The sequence below is a fragment of the Wasmannia auropunctata genome, unplaced genomic scaffold, assembly GCF_000956235.1.
Source record: "Wasmannia auropunctata unplaced genomic scaffold, wasmannia.A_1.0 LD335986.1, whole genome shotgun sequence".
Lineage (NCBI taxonomy): Eukaryota > Metazoa > Arthropoda > Insecta > Hymenoptera > Formicidae > Wasmannia > Wasmannia auropunctata.
This window is the reverse complement of record NW_012026904.1, coordinates 646,571-667,525: the sequence shown is the minus strand read 5'-3', so window position 1 is coordinate 667,525 and position 20,955 is coordinate 646,571. Positions and strand designations below refer to the sequence as shown.

The 20,955-nt window shown below is 38.3% G+C and overlaps 2 protein-coding genes across 2 annotated transcripts in view; one reads left to right on the top strand and one right to left on the bottom strand.

Moving 5' to 3' along the window:
• The window catches only part of LOC105454336 (uncoordinated protein 58), a 211,738-nt gene that overhangs the window by 10,866 nt on the left and 179,917 nt on the right, over positions 1-20,955 (bottom strand). The window lies entirely within an intron of this gene.
• LOC105454335 lies at positions 1,637-6,658 on the top strand. Its single transcript, XM_011696898.1, has 3 exons — positions 1,637-1,908; positions 2,196-2,222; positions 2,388-6,658. The coding sequence occupies exons 1-3, from the start codon at positions 1,831-1,833 to the stop codon at positions 6,330-6,332; spliced, it is 4,050 nt and encodes a 1,349-aa protein (XP_011695200.1). The 5' UTR covers positions 1,637-1,830; the 3' UTR covers positions 6,333-6,658.

Sequence of the window (20,955 nt, the reverse complement as noted above, 5' to 3'; positions counted from 1 at the left end):
GCGAGTCAATCAAAAAAAAAAATTACGTGCGCGCGGGAATGAAAGAGAGACGGCGATGGAAAGAGAGTGCAGGAAGAGAGCGGGTGCGTTGCGGAGCGCGAAGGTCCTGGCGGGAGCTGAAAAAGCGCTCGGCCGAGATGCGGCGCGAATCGATTGCTCGATGCCGCTTAAGATAATGGATCGCCTATCGGAATTGCCCCCTGGTACGTATATGATAGTGGCAGCATCGGCTGCATCGCCGATGGAATTGCAGCCGCGGAAGCTTCGCGGCACGATCGCGAAGGCCTATTCGTCACTGTCCCGCCACCTTATCGTTCACGACGGCGCGACCCTTTCGGTCGCATGTTATCTGTTGTCATTTGTTAGGGGGACACAGTAGATTGTCAGCTTCGGTTTTATTGGCCGGCCGGAGTAAAAATATACCGCGCTCAATCAGAGGTGAGCTTTGTCGTGAGTACGGCTACACGCCGAGTATCTCGTTTCAAGCTGTACGTCTGTGTCTGCAGAAAAGACGTTGGAACGCGCGTATATATATAAGGCTGTAGAGCGTTGCACATTAAATGATGCATTTATATGAGCGTTTGTTCGTATTATTAAGTTTTCTCTGATTACAATGGCTCCTACGACGAGAATTATTAATTCGGACATACCAGCTAATCAATCATTGCGCGATAATAAGATCTTCATGTAACGTGTCACCTAAATAAATTGATTTAGGCGAATATACATGTGTACGTGTGTTTGTATACCCGTAAATATAAATGTCTGAGAGTTTGTTTGGCAAATGAAAATAGAAAGTAGTTTTTCCTAGTCTTGAAATTATTTTTATTATTTTTAATAGAACATTTTTATTACGCTCGCATTCACACACGGAATCATAGCACGGGATAAGCAATCGCTTCGGAAAGATATTGAAAACAATCCAAAAGATAACAAAAAAACCGATGAAAATTTGATGCTTCAGTGACAATTCCACGAAGCTCGAATATTTTGATGAGCGAATTTTTTAAACAAGCTGATCCAATGTTTTTTTCCAGCATTCGTATTTATTCTGTGTATATATTTCCTGCATGAGATATTTACATTGTTTCTCGTGCAACTCAGTGATTAATTTTTAATCTATTGAAAGGTCATACTGGATGGATACGTTTTTATTTTACCTGTAATATACGCCGTCAAAGACAACATGCGGTTCGCTGATACACACATATACGTAGCTCCTAATCCTGTACGTTATTTAATAATTAAATAACCATCTGTCACGATGTGTGACGCGATCTTGTTTTGGAAAAATTTATATTTTGTACAACCAAGTCGCGAGTGACACAATCCGAGGATTATAATAAATTCTGTGATAGAAATTTAGTTAGTGGAACAATCTCTTTGTAATATAAGAGTAATACATCTGGTCGTTTAAAGATGGTATCAAGAATAATAAATCAAACAACCGTATCTCATCTCGCTCGATGCAACCAACATCTCAAGCCAACCAAGTCGAAGGAACTGGATGGGAGGGGAATACCGACGTATGGAACAATAAAATTTAATTATCAGTTAGCAATAACATGCGCTTGCTGAGTTACTCATTCGCAGCCGGCGGTCGCGTACACGCCGGTATAATTCTAACCATGGCAATTCGATTGTCGTGCCATATAAAGGCACCGCTCTCGTTAAAATTTATCTCAGTCCTCGTGGTGTGTTGCACGACGCAGCGCATTTTTAAATATAACGAATATATTGTGTAATGTGAAACGTTTTACACATATAAACAACAATCGAATATTTTATTCCAATTTCATTGGCCTGACTCGGCCGATAATTCTCTACAAAATGATAGTGAATAATGTAATAACTATTATTTTCGTCGTCATAACTGGAACAGCATTCATGGGATGTGCACTTGCGGCAGTAAGTTTATTATGTCGACACATACTGTTAACATTTTAATAAAAATACTGATGGTACCGGAAACAATATTAGCGATTATTGTTAATCAGATATATACATATATATATATATAAAACAATATATATATATATAACAATAATATATATATATATAATTTTAATAATTCATACAAATGACTAAAGCAGAGGAAATTGTTACAATTTGTTGAATTTTAAATACGAATTACATATTATATTTTGTTAAGTAATTTGTAATGTAATAATATGAGATTTCCTATTTATTTCCAGGGCAGACACCGTCTAAAATTAAGAAAAGTAAGTGAGAATATAGGTCTCTTTGAAAATAATGTAATAATCTTAAAATGGGATAACGATACAGTTAAATACATGAATTTTGTGTATTATAATATAATTTATTTCTATCTATTTCTATTATGTATCGTAATTTAGTATAACGATAAAAGATGTTTTTGATTAAAGGCAATCGGACACAAATCTAATAGTGATGATGTTCTACTACGCGCTCTTTCGGACTTCAGCGTCGTACGAAGATCTTTAAATCCGATGATATTTAAACAATATAGCAGTTATAGTGGTATTCAATATTTGATAGAAGACGGAGAAAATGTTCCAAATGTTGAAAATAAGAAGAATATAGTAATACAGAAATTAAAATTCTCAGTAACATTCCGTGATAACATACTTTACATCTTCTCATATTTGCTTCACGGCCGTGAAAATGATTTAACGGACGAACAATACACACCCTTGCAGATGCTTTACCAGTTGCTCAAGAAGAAGATGAATTATATGTACAATTTATTACCTATTCTATCTAAATTAAATTCCGTAGACAAGAATCGACAGACAAGTATCATATTGTTGTCGCTGATGAAAAATCTACCAGCTTATATTCAATGCACAGCTAAATACTTGGCCAATGAGATAGACTCGGGGAGAATCGATTTAAATACGTTACTGCAACCAACGGCGGAAGAAACATTTGATTATCTTGCCAACATCGATTTAGACACAGTCTCGAAAGGTAATATTAAGAACGAAGAAATAAGAGGATACGATAAATTCTCAAATATCACCCAAAAAGCTCTTGGTCCGGTGTTTGTGAAGCTTCTCTCCAAGTTACAAACAAACAAGCTTCCTTTATCGCAAGAATTATTCAGTTTGATACTGATAAACTTACCAAATCCTAGCGACGATCCCGTGTTGGAAGAAAACATCAGATATCTGTATGATTTAACCAAAAATAATGCCATCGATTCAAAAGAATGGAGTTCGATTGGGAAGGATCCCGCTGCCCAGGATGCTTACACTCTTGTCTTTTCCGTCCTAACCAAGATTCTCAATTCAAACGTACCGATGGTCGTAAAGGACGCTGCGGCTTATGTGTATCATCACTTGAAGCTTGTAACGGTTCCAACTCACGTTAATACGGAGTTGAAGTACATGTATCATCTGCTTGAAAAAGATATAGATGTAGGAATGCTCTTCTCAGCCATTATTCCTTACGAGTTTGATGCAGATGCGATCCGTATGAAAAACAATCTATTAACATATTTTATGCGTAATTATAATAACGAGGATATGAATAAAATTCTCAAGGGATTCAACAAATTTGCCTTCAACGATGCCTTAGATCTTCTCTTGGCATTCCTAACGAGACTTACAAATCGCGTTCCAAGCTTTCCAAATATTAATACACAGATGCTACAACAGCCGGCCACGGCTCTGCTACCAGCTGTAATCATGAAAAGGTATTACAGAACTTTCACGCCGTTTGTGTCACCTGAAATTGATGTACTAATGCTTTTGGAATCTCTGAAGACTCCTGATATAGATCAGGAACTTCAGTCAACAATAGACTCTATAAAGATCGAGTTAATCGCTAAGCCACAGACATCCGTGCTTTTAAGTACTTTGATACCAACAGAGAAAGAAAAGTGTCCGACACCTAAACAGTGTTTGATAAATACGTTCCAGCAGGTACAGAAATTACAAGATAAAATACCTTTGACGTTAATTTCAAAAATTCAACACGTAGGATATGTTCTGAAGAGCATAAGTTCACAGCAGTATCAACCGAGGCAAAGCTACGCTACGCAATATACTATAAAACCAGTGGATGTGAATCTTTATCTAGACCGGGACCGGGAGAGTTCAATAGTTGCAATTGAGACAGATGGTGCGTATACAAATGTACCCACAAGTGGCTTCAGCGGAGTCCCGTATGTATGGAACATAGATAAATATGTCACCAAGATCGGTCCCACTGGGCAAGATGAATCGCACGTTGGACCTGTGGGATGGGAAACGGGAATTGCTACGTTTGTCGATTCTGAAGAAACGAAGATCATATCGCCAACGACAAACCAAGCACAAGTCACGGAGGCACCAGTCACCAAGCCGAAGGTCTTCGAAACGAAAATGACCGAGATGGAAATCTTCGAATATCTAACTACTCAAAAACCTATATCAGACCAGCCGTTAACTTCGAAACCTTCGACATTAACTAATATTCCTTCGTTGATGACTTATAAAACGCCGCAGAAATCACAGAAAAAACCACAAAAAGAACAGACCCAATATACAACATCTACAAGGCAAACTACTGTCGAAGAAGATCGTTCCGAAATAGAAGATACTCAAGAATCTACTACAGAATTAACATTCCATTATAAAGAAGTATCAGATCAACCGAGTTCAAGTGAGGAGTTTGAGAATCAAACTCCTCCATCGGAGGAAGAAATAACTAAAGAAGTCACAAAAGAAGTCACGACGAAAAAACCTTTCAAAATAACAACGACATCACGTACCAAAGCAAAACGTTTAGAGGAGATTGAAAAGAAAAAGAGTAATGAGAAAATTGCGATATCAAACGCAATACTACCTCCGACTGTAGAACACGATCAACCTCTTAAAGTGCAGCTATCCAATAGTGGCGTTCCAGTTGTAACGACAGATGATACTGAAAACACAACGGAACCCGGAATTGTTTTACCAGAAATCAAGACACTTCTGCAATCGCCGGATATAAATAATTTCATGAAAGATACCGACTCACCGATATTAATTCAAGTATTACAACCATTGTCCGTCATATTTGGCAAAAATTATATCAAGAAGATTGTAAAGGATATAGATACGAACAAATATCCCACGAATGTCGCGTTGTTGTCAGCGATACTTAAGAAAGCTCCGACTTATCCGCAAGTAGCAAAGAATTCGCATTTGATGAGCGTAATTAATAAATACACTTTCTCGATCGAATATGTCGGTCCGACGATATTATTACCCATTGTAGTCTCGTCCAAGAAGTTGGTATCAAATGTCGTGTATTCCACGTTTGATTCGGATGACTTTACTCATGGTGGAATTAGCGAAAGTCCACCTGATGAATCGTTATCCGACAAGGTCACCGTACCTCTCGTCAATCCTAAGTTATTGTTACAGTCTATAAATCCCACTAATCCTTACGCTGATTTGCTACCTACTTTAGAAAGAGGAAACGTGTATGCGAAAACGATACAACCTCTCAAAATAATATTGACAACGACGAAAATTACGCAAATACTTGGACCAGATTTCGATCCATTGGTATATCCAAATAAAATTGCACTTCTGATAACGCTTTTGTACAAACTGCAGAAAAGTAAAACAATTCAATCGAATCTGAAGTTAAAATCCTTAATTGATAATTATATACAAGCTATTGAGCTACCGTCGATGAACGTTGAAGTGTCTGAAGATAGACTCGTAAAAATGATGACCGAAACTACAGGTCAGTGGCAACCCGAACTGACAAGTTTGATTGCTGCTCTTCGAGCACCCACGAACGATAATGAAGAGGCCATGACAAAGGAGATAGAGCAGTTCCTCGACGATCCAACTCTCTTGGAAAAATTGAACATAGCTAAACCACCATTGACTATGACTCGCGGAGAACTTATACAGAAAATAATTGTGAGTGCATTGTCCGGTACGATACGTTTCGAGAAACGTCTTCTGAAGGCGCTCAGATATTACAAGGACAAAGTGGAATTCACCGAAATGGGTACCCTGCCCATCATGTGGGTGTGGGTCGAAACGTACACAGTTAAGGCTGAAATACAACTAGGCGACATGATCCAACAGACAGTGAACTTCGATCAATTGACGTATAAGGAAAAACTAGCGTATAACGATGTAATCACATACTTAGCTCAAAACCCCACTCTTCTTCAAGACAACGAGGACTTCGATTTTGAGAAGTATAAAACGCAAGGGCAATTTGTTAAGGGTTTATTCAAGCATTTGCTGAAGAAGTCGCAGGTTAATAATAAGATTAAAAGGAACATTGAGATGATACTTCCACGGGTGTCGCAGACTGGAGCGGGCGCAATCACGATGCCAACTTTTTCAAGTATTTAAAAGATCAGTAGATTTATTAAGTAAAATATAATTCATTAATTAAAGTGCTCTAATTAGAGAAATATGATCTGAGTTCACAAGAAACAGAAAATGAGTATTATACAGATACGTCTGAAGACGAGTGTGTGCTTTGTAATAAAGAATTAATCCGAGATATTCTTTTATTTATAATGCTAAACAATTTGCCATATTAAATATTATCTCATAAAGTTTTTAATATCGCAATATTGTGTGCATATAAAATCGATTATGTAATAATTTAAGAAGAATGTAAGTCTGTTTAGCGCAAAAAAGAGGAAAATAGAAATAGAAATGAGAACTTTATATATATTTGTTAAGTTATATAAAAAAAGCTTATAGAAATTTTGTAAATAATCTGTAGTTAGATCCTCTTTTATTGGCAAAATTGACAAGAATTTCTCCGTGCAAAGTTTGAGATTGATACTTTTCGAGTAAGTGACAATTATTTGTAAATTCTCGTTGGCAACTATAACACTCGAAAGTTTATTAAGTTTCACTTTAGTAGGACATTCAAAGTGTGCCCCAAATCGAACCTCTCTTTCCCTTTCAATCCTGCAGATATAAATGCACACATGTAGGAAACTAATTTCTATGCAATTCTAATTTATGGATACAACAATTTATATTATAACCATAATTATATTTTTGCGAATATTAACTTCGTAGATTTAGATACTTTTCTATTTTCTAAAAATGTGGATAAAAACAGATTAATTAATTTATGTTAATTGTAATGTTAATTGTAATTGTGCACAAAATATACATGGTGACTAAATAACTAAATAATGTTTGATAGAATTCCAATCAACAACATTCTAAGAATCTAAATCAATATTGTATCTGTTGAGATGTATGACAAACGCTATAATATAGCGCAGATACTTGCAACAAGTTCGCAGCAGCTAGCTAAAGTACGCGGCATCACTACAGCTTCATAATGTATTCTAAGTAGCCATAAACAGTTCGGCAAGTAAAATGAGCCGCGTAAGAGAAAGCGATTGGCGACGCTTCAAGTCTATTCGCGTTTGTTCGTTAATTGCTCCATCCGCGAGAACTTCAAACTGCCGTCTTGAAACATGCTGTAATAATGTAAGCGTCTTAAGCGCATCGCAATATGTCTAAAAAAATGAAATATTTTATTTATATATAAATAATCAAAGAAGTTGTGGAATTAATTGGCAGATATGGTAAACAGTGCGCGCGTTATAGAACATCTGATTTCCTTTTCTACTTTGTCTTCAATCCGTAGTTCAATTCGCAGTTTTGAAGTATTACGAATATTAATATATTTTTACAATCTAATGAAATCCCTGCACACCGCATTATGCATTCAAAAATGGAACGGAATGGAAGCGCGCGCACAATTTAAAAAAAAAATAAATAGATACGCAGGTCGATGTAACGAGGTGGCTTCGTCGCAATAAAAATGGAACAGACACGTGACACGCGAAGCGGAACGAAACGAGAAACGGAAGCGACGGTAGGGATTATTTATTTTGCACGACGACCGCAATCCGCGGGGATATTTTCCGCGAGACGCCCGGCCAAACTGTCTGGAAAACGAGGAAAAATTACATCGGTGAAAAATAATAGAGTGCGATCTAGCTCCGGTCGAAGGCTGTAAGCGGTATGTACGTACCTGTTCCAAGAGACAGTGACGGCGATATATAGAATTGCCGATTAGGGCCGACGGAAGGAATATGACAAGAAGAAGATCACACGCAGTTGTGATATTATTTGTAGACGGTAAATCATTTAATTTCGTATTTGAAACGTTTATAACCATATTAGCGCGCATTTAGAGTTTATGTTACATAAAGAATTTTAAGACTTGTTAGAATCTAACATTATAAATGCATTCTACAATAAATATGAGACTTATGATGTTCAAATAATATGTTTATATGTCATAATGTTTACATTTTGTATGTATATACGATCGCATTAAACTGTTACGGGAAATACCACGGGAACGTACCGCGCAACGAGTATCATTGAAACTTATTACTTTCCATCACAAGGTACTTGAGTCACGTCAGAACTTCCGTCGGCGATGACAACTTAAATTGAAGCGAATATCTCGGATATTGTTGTTTTCATCGCGCAAAAAGCACAGTAATTCCAAACTCGCAATTGAACCCGGGCTTGCCCGCGTTTACGTCAACGTCACGAATCCGAACACTTCAGCCGTCGTAAACATCCTAAAACGGAGATATTTCGCCGAGCAATCCCGTTTCGCGCCAACTTATCGCGTAACACCGTTTCACCTGTTTAATTTAGCGCCCGAAATAATTTACATACGGCAGGACGAGAGGGATGGGCTACGCTCGCGCAATAACATCTCGAAGATGAGCCGTGTGCTGCGCCGCGCCGGGCGGATGCATCGTACGTGCAGACATGTATCCCGGGGAGGGTTGCACCACCCACCCTCTGACGGTACGTCTCCGTGCCCGACGACGTTCCTGCTAGAGGGTTCGTAGGATCCGACATAACCCCCGAGGTCGTAACGGTAAGTCTCTCGGCGTGAGGACCCGAAATTAATAACGCGACCCGGCGCAAATACGGCGCACATAATTAAAGCGATATTACGATCTAGAGCAGCCGCAGTATCGTCTACCGGCGCTGCCTGCGCCGAAGATGTTATTTAGCCGCGCTCGCCGAATTTGGGCGGTGAAAGCACAGGTATTACGTTCTGATTCGCAACTTGCCCGCGGCTCATCAAGAACATGATTAGGCGGTGCATACAAGACAAGAGTGCGTTACACAGGCGTAAACAATATATCAGTGAACATATTTTGCACACAAAAACAAAATTAAAGATGTACGATAAAAAATATATAATAAAAAATATTATATCATTAAGATATCAACAAAATTTTCTCGTTTAACTCATTAAAGAAAATGAGGCATATAATTTTAGTCGAGTTTCTCTGGTGATAAAATGCAGTCATTTTCATGAAGGGGGAAACTGCAGGAAGATCTTCAGACATGTAGGACGTGCGTGACGGTAATCGCAGAGACGACAGACTTGGTAAAAGCCCGCTAGAGTAAAGTAGGTCAGGGTACGAACGGTACGTTTAGGGTGAATGAAACAAGACAAGAATAAAAAAAAATACTAAGCGAAAGAAACAAGAAAAACGATAAAGGATGGAAGTAGTAAGATAGAGAGAAAGAGAAAGGGAGCACCGGCTCTCAAGTTTTATCTTTCGGAGTTTTTTTTTTATTACTAGCAGAAAGATTTCAAAGTTTCACGAAACGCGGGTGAAAGTTCATGTATCTTTTTAGAATCGTATTAAAGTCAACGAGATACATATTTAAGCTGAAATTACGGAAAAATTTCAAATGTTATTTAATCTTCTCTTTTGTTTTTAATAAAACGAACGCGAGAACATGAATTATGAAAGATATCTAAACGATTTAAGATAACCGATTGTGCCGTGTGTTTCCTTTGCGGATTACATGTGCAATTCGTACGTAATTACGTTGTATTTCTTATTCAAAGGCGCTGCCGCTCGCTATTGAGAATCGCTGCCGCTAAGAGACAGGGTGCAACCCCTGATGTATGGGATACTCCTCCGCGGGTGTTTCTACACGGCGGCACCGTCAGGGAAATGTTACCCCATAAAATATATCTCGAGCGTTGGCTTATGCCGCGCGAAACCCAGCAAGATGTTTCTATTTCATAGAAACGCTCGTCTTCCGGCTTAGCAGGGCACGTGAAGGGTAGCATGACGAAAGGCCGGGACGTTGATAGGGCTAGACTGTAAATCACACGGGAGCTATTCGATGTCTAGCTACGTCCCGCAATTCCGTCCAACGAGTTTGCTAGCACTACTCAACGTTATCGCACAGATTTTGTTGAGGGTAGAAACGGGCCCGTTTAGACGACAGGGAGTTTAAGCGCGTAACCCTTCGCTATGCGCAACGTATCTTTCTTTTTTACCGTTTTTTGCAACTAATATGTTTGAAGTGGCTTTAGAAACATCAGATATGTTTTACGTACATATAAGTTTTGTTTTTGAAGTATTCCGGAATTATCATTGAATAAAAAAATATTGAAATTAATATAAAAGTGAGATAATATAAAAACAGAAATACGAAATATTTAAAAAATAAATAAATTCTGAATATTCCGTTTGACTGTGCGCACGATAATACTACGTCTCAATAGTTTCGAGGAATTACTGTAGGGGAAGAAGCAAGTTATATCCACGTCATAGAAGTGTAAGCCGACTGGTTGCACAGGGACAACGAGGTAAGGGAATAAGGACGCGATAGAGACGGATCATAAATCACGCACCAACCATTCAATGTGGCGTGCCTATATTGTACGCTACCTCTGGGAGATATCGTTATCATAGTGACTCTCAGAGCGGGAGAGAACAGTGTTTTACGAATAGATGCACCGAAATAAACTTTCGTTAAAATATCTGTCGTGCCAGAAAAATAACAACGTGTATAATTCCATTAATTTATTCGAGCCTTTTGCTGTCCATGCAAAAAAATGCGGCCACGTAACAAAGTTGTATAAAGTAAATATGACGCGAATAATAAATGCCAGTCGGTACGCAGAAAACGTCGACATATTGAATTCGCGTACAACTATAAAATCTTAAACGTCATTCTGTTATTTGTCCCTTCCGTTCTTCATGAGAAGCTTATCTCTCTGCTGGTCCATCATCCCTCCACGATAACATTTTCCCGTATCCTTAACGCCTCGCAGTATGAAGCTACGTGAAACGTCGGCAAGGATCTCGTAAAGTGCACGAAAATTCCACGGAATCCTGGAAAAATTTATGGTCCGGATGTTTACCAACATGGAATTCTCTCAGGCACTCCTGGACAGTATGGGGTAGTATAGAACCACCTCCTTTCGCCCTCGCTACTCAGGGGGTGGCTATTAGTAGTAATTACTGAAGCAATAAGTCTCTGCCTAATATTTCTCTCCTCTAGCCTTTCATCTTTGCTCCTAGAGACGGTATTCTCCACTTTTGTCGTCTCTACAAAGTATGAACCATCCCTCTTTATCTCGGCGTAAAGTTCCCCTTATCCTTACTTCAAATTACTTGACGTCTCAAATATGAGTAAAGTAGAGATATCTTTTACATATTTTATACAACAATTCTCGGAAGAATTGCACGAATCTAATATGAATTCTTAATTCTAAAAGCACAACGCGGCTTGCCACAAGCAATGTGGAAAGCTTCAGCGTGAAAAATATATGTTTCAATTTTGCGTAAAGAATAATACATCTTGTAAGAGTGCATATAAAACAAACAAAAATTAATTAAATTTAGCGCATCAAATCTACTTGGATATATAAAGTATATTTAAACCAAAAAATATTTGTTAGTCTTGAAAAATCTATTATAGATATATAGATAGATTATATATATAGATATATATTATATATATAAACATATATAAATATAAACGCAATTAAAAGATTGAAGGTGTGGCAATTAATCTTTTAAAAACATATTTGGCATATGTCCACAAATTAACTGGAATAAGTGACGAAAAATTGTTTTTTGTGAGAAACATTAGAACTAGAAGAGTTAATTACTTTGCGGCAGAAAATCGCCCTACATGCTGCTGCACAATGTACTTCATTAACGTTTATAATTGGTAAAGAACGTTGCACTCTGGCCGGGCGCGTGCTACGCGCAAAACTGCTTAAAAAGTCGCCAGGAGGAGAACGGGATGTTACGGGTTTTCCCTTGCACAAAACTATAGTTTTTAATTACGTCTTTTCTAACGAGATTTTATTTTTTCCCCTCGCATTTTTTTTCTTTTTTCGTAACGTAGCAAAGACGAAACTTGAGTTTCGTGCCACGACTTTTCCTAGAACAGAAATAATGTGTGCGAGTCTCTCCTGCGGCTTTTGTTTCAACTATGCTATATTCGCTACCTTGAAAACCAGCATAGATGAGAGATTTACATATTTGATCTCTCTGTGGCTCGCTTTATTAATGTTTCATATTTTCATTTGTGACCCTTCCGTAAAATTTATGACGTACGTGGTATATGTGAACAATGGATTACTAATGTTACCACGTGTGAAAATTTTTGCCGTCTCATACATAAATGGCAGGACGCTGGTCTCGTATAAAAACACATTTGGCGATTTGTCGAGAAATAGACGTAACTACGCGATAAAATTTCATTACGTTATAAATAGCATTCTTGTATCGCGCAATGTTGTTTATCACAGGGAATAATGTATTTAGCTACGCCTTTATCATTATAAAGGCACAAACTCGACAGGAATTTAATAGTGCCTTTCATTAGGAATAATAATTAAAACTACAATGATATTCTTCTCATCAAATCCCATCAGCGCCTCCGTCATTATCTCTTTTCGACATCTAAAGCTTACGTCAACCCTCTTCTTCTTTATCTTCCTTCAGCACCCTTTCACTTCGCGCTTCTTTCCTGTAATTCATTAGTCTTCATCAAGAGTTATCCGCAGGTAGGTGTCGATATTATTAATCCTTTATATTTGAAAATTTGCTGAGTCTCGAAACTGCTTCTGTATAAATAATCAAGAATATTAACAAATCATGGAAATTATGTATGCTCTGCGTAGGATTAACAATTTATTAATGTAGCACTATTTTTAGGCTCCGAATTCCTTTTAGAGAAATCTTTTATTTCTTAGTAAATTCCATCGTATATATAAAAAATATTAAAAAGAAAGCTATAAATATTTTTTTCCTCCTAATGCTACATATGTATGTTTCTGTGCAACGAAATGTATAATTGGCAATTATAACCAAGCGTATCGTTAATTAGTAGCAAGCGCCATACGGTTGATGCTGCTCTAGTGCAACAAAATCAATACTTCTATCTCTCTACGCAACTGATGGAAAACAGGCGTTAGAGCCAGTATAATATATTTGTATTTTTTTAAATATATAAACAAATCTAGAACTCTTCTATGAAATAAAAATGTTATTACATGTAAAGAATTTTAAGGCATCTACAGATAATCCAAGATTGCGCAGTACAGTTAACGTACGTACGCGCACGTACACGTATATAATACGAGACTAGGTATCTACTATATTAGTCGTCGAACAAGGACGCAATATACACGATCGATAAGCGCTTGTAATAGTAGTTCACGTACGTCTCTCTCTTCCGCCGCCGCCAGCTTTATCTTGGATAGCGATTTTCTTCAGCAGATCACGTTAGGTCAGGTCGATAAAGGCTCAATATTTGCTTTGTGTTCAGCGCTGTATATGCGCGAGCTCCTCGTTATCGGGACTGTGTACACAATCGGTTAGAAACTCCTCGGACGTAGTAAGAGCCCGACGAGAGACCCGTAGGGAGGTGCAGGATGGGGGATGAGAGAGCGCCGCGGCGCGCGAGAAGGAGTCGATAACATTACCGTACGCACACACGAGAAAAAGTAACATTCTCGTTCGATTATCTTCCCGGAGAACTGATGTCGGTCGACGACGGATCGTTCTGAGGAATGGCAAGGATCAACTATCACTCGAGACCACGACGCTTTCGAAGGTAACGCAGATGCCGTACGGCATTGGCACCTCTCAATAGTCTCCCGCATCGCTGGCCGGTTTGTGTGAGGAGAATACAAACATTCTTTAAACGCAAACAGACCAAGAAAATATTCATTCTATCTGTTTTAGTCATTGCACATGACTTTCTATTGAACGCAGCATCCTGAATTCAAAACACGACTGATTCATCTAAATACTTTGGACACACGCAATCTTATCAATGCTTTAACAGTAGAAATTCAGTCATTATATCTTTAGATACACATTTTCAAGAATTAAAATAAGCAACGATATATACTCGTATTAATTTGTATAAATTATATCAATATTAATATTTGATCTTCGATTTACGTATATCAGTAATGGCAACTCTCTCTCTCTCTCTTTCTCTCTCTCTCTCTCTCTCTCTCTCTCTCTTTCCTTGATAATTGCAATCTGCTTTAAATGATCGTTTCACACCGGTTAGCAATTGGTGCACCACTACGCAGTAAATACACTCTGAGAGGTAGTAACGATCGTTTGTCGGCCTACTGCGATTTCTAAGCCCATAAATATCCTCGCCGAACATCCCAATGTGGGTAATCGTCGATCCAAATCATTCTAACCCTCGGATCCCTTCTCTAACGGTCGTCATTCGGGAATTATCGCGGGAAGTTATTTAGCGTTGCTCGTATATTACGCATATTTTATTGGCACGTCTATGAAAAGTTACTGCAATTCATTTTAATTCTTTCCCGGCGCAATTAATCTGCGTGACCGACAATTTATACGAGATTCTATATAATTTGATATAATGCAAGGCTTCACGAAGATTATAACTGAAATAACATTACTGTCTCAGCTAAATTAGTTTTCATGTCTCCTCTATTATTCTGCGACGTTCTTCACTGTTATATTAACGAAATTAACGAAGCAGGTAGATACTTTCATAATAAAGATCTATTTTCTCCCATCTTCGAACGAACGTATTCTGGATTGAAATATTTTATCATCCCCAGGAGTGATAAAAACCCCGCGTATAAGTATGCCGCGGTTTTGTACATGACCGTACATATAACGTCTGTGTACAAATACACGGTCGTAATAAAACAGAGCGGAACGCGAAATCACGGCGATAGGAAGCGCTCGCGCGGAAAATGCGGAAATCGCCTTACGCCGCCGCCGCCGCCGCCGCCGCCGCACCAGTGGCTGCCGTGTATTTGATATAAGTACCCGGCGTTGGATTGCTCGCAAGCACGGCCATAAATGCGCTTCGTAAAAGCGCCTTTCGCTTACAGTCGGCGCGCAAAACTATCGCGATTGTGCGGGCGTTACGCTCGCAAATTAAGCGCCCTTTTTCTGGAGTAGCCCGCTATGTGTATCGTATATCGAAGTGTGCATCGCCTATTCTTTCTGTTTCTCCTGCGATCGTCGACACCATTTCCGTTATTCTCTGTCGCGACTAAATCCGTCCAGTACACATGCACTTATTGCATGATGTTATACAGCACATTTTTATTGAAATAGCCGGAGAACGTAACAAGTAACGAATAATTGAAGGACAAAAATATCGTATTGCTACAAATGAGATTAATACCAGATTGAAATAATTTATGCATAATGAATTTTCGTGGGCAAATATATACGGATTATCAATAGTCTCGAGTTCATTTTAATTCATGATGTGTACGGTTTGAGCTAATAATACGGACATAATGATGAATTTTGCGCTAGCATGGTGAACTAATTGCGATGCTGGGGGTGCCTAAAAAATTAACGGTTATCATGAGAGAGAATTTACACCTCGTAAATTCGCACTCGTTCGCTATACGGATCGAGTTTAATCACGCCCGCGATAAAGCGATGTATCTTTAATATTCGGGCAGGCGTGATTAGCCGAATCATTTTTATTATCATTCAATTATTTAATTATTATTCGCCGTTTGAAATTCAGTTTTAAATCAATTAAATATGCATACGAATCAGGGTAATTTATAATTTTGTGTAGCGCGCGCTCGTCCCGCGCATAATTCGACGCGCGGGAAATTTGCATCGCGGATCGCTTCGGAATCTCCATATTTACAAATTTGCATGCTGTGTCGCTTTTTGCATAGATTCCCGCCCGTTCGATATCTAACGCCCTACAGGTCCCTACACTCGCCGGGTGTTTCACGCGGAAGAACAGGTACACGAAAACAATTTGCCTGCCGGTCGCGCGCAGGGTGAGCCGTTCACCCTCGGCGCGCTTTCAGCATCTTTTTTCTGTTCCGTGGCGTACTGCGCTGTCGGTGCATTTAATGCAAGTACCATCTGCATAATATCCAGTCGTAAATCCAGAAAAGCCCGACACTGGCGCGACCGCCCCTGTTCACGCACGACGTCCCTACCGGGATGATCCTCCGGATTTTATTTCTGGACATCCCCGGAGAATATGGCTGCGCCACGAATTAAGAGATAGTAGCACGAGATACGGTATCAATGTTAGATGTAACGCATATCAGTTTAATGTATAATTAATCTCGCGATCAAGTGCTGCGGGATTCAGGCGGTCGAGTCTGTTAGAGTTTTCTGAACTTGTATGTGTTATACATACACGGAAAGAACAATTTTGCTGGATCCAGATCAGAAAATAATTTTTGTTTAATAATCAAAATAATTTTGTTGGAAAGTTAAAATGATTGCCAGAATATCAAAACGTTTTATAGCAATGCCTATTATTTTTAACTTTCCAACAAATTATTTTGATTATTGAACAAAAATTATTTTCAGATCTGTATTTAGTAAAATTTTTATAATTTTCAACAAAATCGTTCTTTCCATGTATATGTTATTGGGTTTATAGGCTCTATTGTTACGCATAGACACCTTTAAATACCTAAAAAGATTCGAATTTCTTATAATTTTGTTATCATAATGACGTCATTCGCGTCAATTTCTTCTGGCAATTAATAATTATTAAGACGGATCCATTATTGGCTCTGACAATTACTGCTTAGCGTGGAAATTAAATTAGTTCCGAAAGAGATTCTTAAGGTTTTTGCGAGAACAGGACGACACGGACACTGTAGGTAAACTATGTGGTGCGGATCGATACTTGAAAGTTGGTCGAAGTGTCGGCAGCTAAGGGATAATACGGATACATGGATAGATTCTCCTCCGGCTTTCCTGGAACTAACTCGCCTTTATTCAACCCCTTGTCGAATCACGTGGCGGCAGCCACCTTTCTTCTTCTCCCAAAGTTTGCTGGCTTTCCGCTCTCCTGGGATAAATCGAAACGTGTTCCAAGAGGAAAGTATTGAGCTGCTAGTAGAACAAGTTTGGATTTGAGGGATTTAAATTTTCACTGGCGACGAATCAAGTTGTATGATTGACTCGGCATAAAATTTACTGTCTCAAAATTTCAAAGTATACACCATCAGATTTTATAAACACCTCGTAATTAATTAATACATATTTAATACATATTTACATGTATTCTATATATTGTAATATAACCACAACATAATGCTATACGATTGTATTTAAGTTCGACATCTTCATATTAATCGTTTGATATAAGCTAACTTTTTACTAATATGATCATTCTATATTAATATACGAATTGTTCTCATAAAAATGTAAAAATATGCAATAGACTTCACACAGTATAATTCATAAGTTATAAATAGTTTGTTATAAAACAAAAACATCTTATTCTCTAGTTGCTTTCTTGCGCAATCTAATTCTTATAAATAAATACATGGTCTGCAAGCTATGACTAAATAAAGATTCCTTCGTTTAATTACGAGAGTCAAATAATGTTTATTATTCATTATCAGCTCAGATTCTCAGAGAAATCTTTGTCAATATTTATACAGAATTTAATTATATATTTGGTATATAACTGTACATTTAAACGCCCATTAATTGTCTCTGTTTTATCTTTATGACAAAGATGAATTCTTGACCTCAATGCTTGCAGATGCAAGACAAGCAGCTTTTTTTTTATGGAAAAGGCTCTTTGCTTGAGAATTATACTGGACGTCGTACCATATGAAACTGCCGTTATAAAAATATTACCCATTACGAGTTTCTCTAGTGGAAAAAATTACTGAGGCAAGACATATTAAAAGAACCCTTTGTATTCATGTATATTCATTCTTTGTAAGCTCGCCAAAAGCTAGTACGACTAATGTGTACCAAAGTTCCTTCTCTTAGTTTCCACGTAGATCAAGTTACGTATTCTGATTTATTACGATAGAATTTTGCTTAAAAAGTCATACGTAAATGAGATCAGTCAGTGTTACTGCTTTTGAATGTTCTCGAATAAGATTACTAAGAAATTTTTTTTTTACCTTCTGCTGCATATTACCTATTACTGTTTGATTGCACTGTAAAGAGCTACGCACAAGTACATATCCTCGGTATTCACTTATTGTTAAACAAATTATTTTTGATTTGACTAACGCCCAATGCCATTTGCAAACGTTAGATAAATACATATTTCATAATCAAAACACATAGTAGCGGAGAAAAAATATACTTTTTGACTAAATGCCGACAGAAAAAAACAAGTATTTTTACGAAAGTATTTATAAAAAAACAAGTATTTTTACGGAAGAAAAGAGAGTTGTTTTTAAATCATGTCACTTGTTATTTGCCCTCAGTCTTATCAATATTCTACATAAACGACAAAAATAACATGAGCATTCGAAGTATTCAAACATGCGATGCGATATGTACGATATATCTACATCATGTACAACATGTTAAAAAAAGAATAAAATAAAAAATTTTTATTTTTGTCATTTAAATAAAAAAACTACACTTTTTATTTAATTTTATTTAAATAAATTTTATTTAAATAAAGAATTAATATATACTATTTTGTAAAAGTCATTCTCGCATGAATTTTTGCGAAATCCTATTTATGCAAGGCTGTCGCTCGAGTATGAATGGCGCGATGTACGGCGGTGCCTTCAACAAATAAGCGGAATTTAATCAAGGATGCTATCTAATTTATGACGCGAGCTGTGCAATTGGCGAATGTCATCGATATTGTATACGCCAGCGCGAATTCGCGAACACGCTGGAAAACGGCTGATGAGAGGAGAAGCACAAACGACGTGCCGATCTAATTACTCTCATCTGCAAATTATCAGGTAAACGCTGCAACCATATTATTCGCATATTATCCGATAATTGAGAGAAAGATATTGTTTGTAATAATTATTATACAATTTATGTCTGACAAAAGCAAATCATTTTCAACGGTGATTACGAACGGGCGAATTTCGAATTGGTTGTTTTTTTCCTAAACCGTCGAATAAGATACATTACCTATTGCATTTTTTGCATACATTATCGATGTTACGTTATCGCGCACTCGCCACATATTCTCCGCGCCCAGGTGTTTCGAAAGTTCTATGCAATTTTCTCACATAGACCGCATAGCTCTGCGCATATTTACGCAGAGCGGTAAAATTGCTGCGGGAGAAGGAAGAAGTTGACAGAAGTATGCTGCGGCTATATACTTCGCGCTCGCGAATCATTTTCGGTAGATTCGGATATTCGATTTAGCCAATGTTTTTTTATCGGCTATCTCTCACGTGTACACCATGTATGCTGATGGTATTTCGCATTGGTTGAAAAACGTGCGGCGAGCGTCCCCCGAATTTTCCAATCTGCATCGGCACATTCGGACTGCCGATTTAATTCGTTGCATCGAGTGCAACGAGGCATCGATGCATTTTTTTTGCGCCGGTCAGGATTACCGTCAACCGCCAAGTTTATAAACGGGTGAGCGCGACGTCGCGATGACATATTTTTTTCATACCGTCAGACGTGGTTGATAATAAGTGGGTGTACAGGCTCCTCTAATTCATTTAACGAATTTCTATAGTTAGTTGAAAATATATATATCTATTCTATTATACAACACTGTGCTGATGTTTTCGTCTTGTGTTTGCATTATAAGTCGCTATTTTTTCCACCACATTAAAAAATTAATGATTTTATAAATTCTGATGGTAATTTTGACTATATACGTTAGTAATGTGCATTAATAATGCAAATTTAGATATTAACGTACATTTAGTTACAAACGCGGTTATTCTCGCATAATTCATATATCATTCAGTAAAAGAAATTCTGTCTTCACGCGCAGGACGAACGATATCCCGCAGATTCTTCCTGCGCGAATCAATTTTTCATGCAGACGGAACATTCGGAAAAATCGCGACGAAGAAGTGAGCGCGAGATGGACGTCGGCACCTCGAACGCGATCCCCAAAGCAATTCCGAATCTGACAGTGCCGACTATCGTTTCACCGATCGACGGGAGACACGGGGCGCGCGCGCGCGCGGACGCGGGCGCGGACGCGGGCGCATGTCGCGTCACGTCTTGTCGCGGCCACGTTGCAGGTAGGTAAAGCTCAGAATCTCGACGTCAAGCCCGAGGAAAGGCGGATAGAAGGCCCGGTACGTTACAGGACAATCCAATATCTCGGAGCCCAGAAACGCCTCGCAGACTGACGGCTTCTACCTGGGTTTAAGGGTGGAAGCCTCCCATCCCTTTTGCCGGCTAGCGGCGCCATTGTCCTCTATATAGATTTTTATCCGTTGCCTGACTTGGCATCGACGCAACATGTGCGTAACGGGGTATTGACTTGTTTCGCTATGGCGGATATTTGACTTCCAGGAACTTTTTACGGGTATAGCTTTATAAAGCGATTAAGTTTTACCACGGTATTTGCGGAATAACGCCGAATGATTATAAAATTTTGACGAAATACGGAAATGGGCGAATCGTAAATTCCGATAAACGGTCTTTATTTACTTTTTGTACGGCCTTGTGATGTCAGTTCGCTGTAATAACGAGATAGAAAATACAGACCAATCGGCGGAACGAGGATTAAAAAGACCATGGCAGGTATAAAATTCAAATCACCGCAAGCGCTGGCTGCATTTTTACGACGGTTGTAAGTGCATCCGCCGCGCATAACGACGTTTGCACTTTTTCCTGTAATACACACCGTAACGCCCGGGCATTTTCATGAAAATTAATGTCAATTCGCGAGAACTCGTTTTGGCTATCCCCCCGACGAGGCGTTGCATTCG

Excerpts from the sequence above, each read along its gene's own strand:
- LOC105454335 (XM_011696898.1), top strand. The coding sequence starts at position 1,831 with ATGATAGTGAATAATGTAATAACTATTATTTTCGTCGTCATAACTGGA. Across the intron at positions 1,909-2,195 it reads TGGGATGTGCACTTGCGGCA|GGCAGACACCGTCTAAAATT; the intron begins GTAAGTTTATTA and ends ATTTATTTCCAG. Across the intron at positions 2,223-2,387 it reads ACCGTCTAAAATTAAGAAAA|GCAATCGGACACAAATCTAA; the intron begins GTAAGTGAGAAT and ends TTTTGATTAAAG.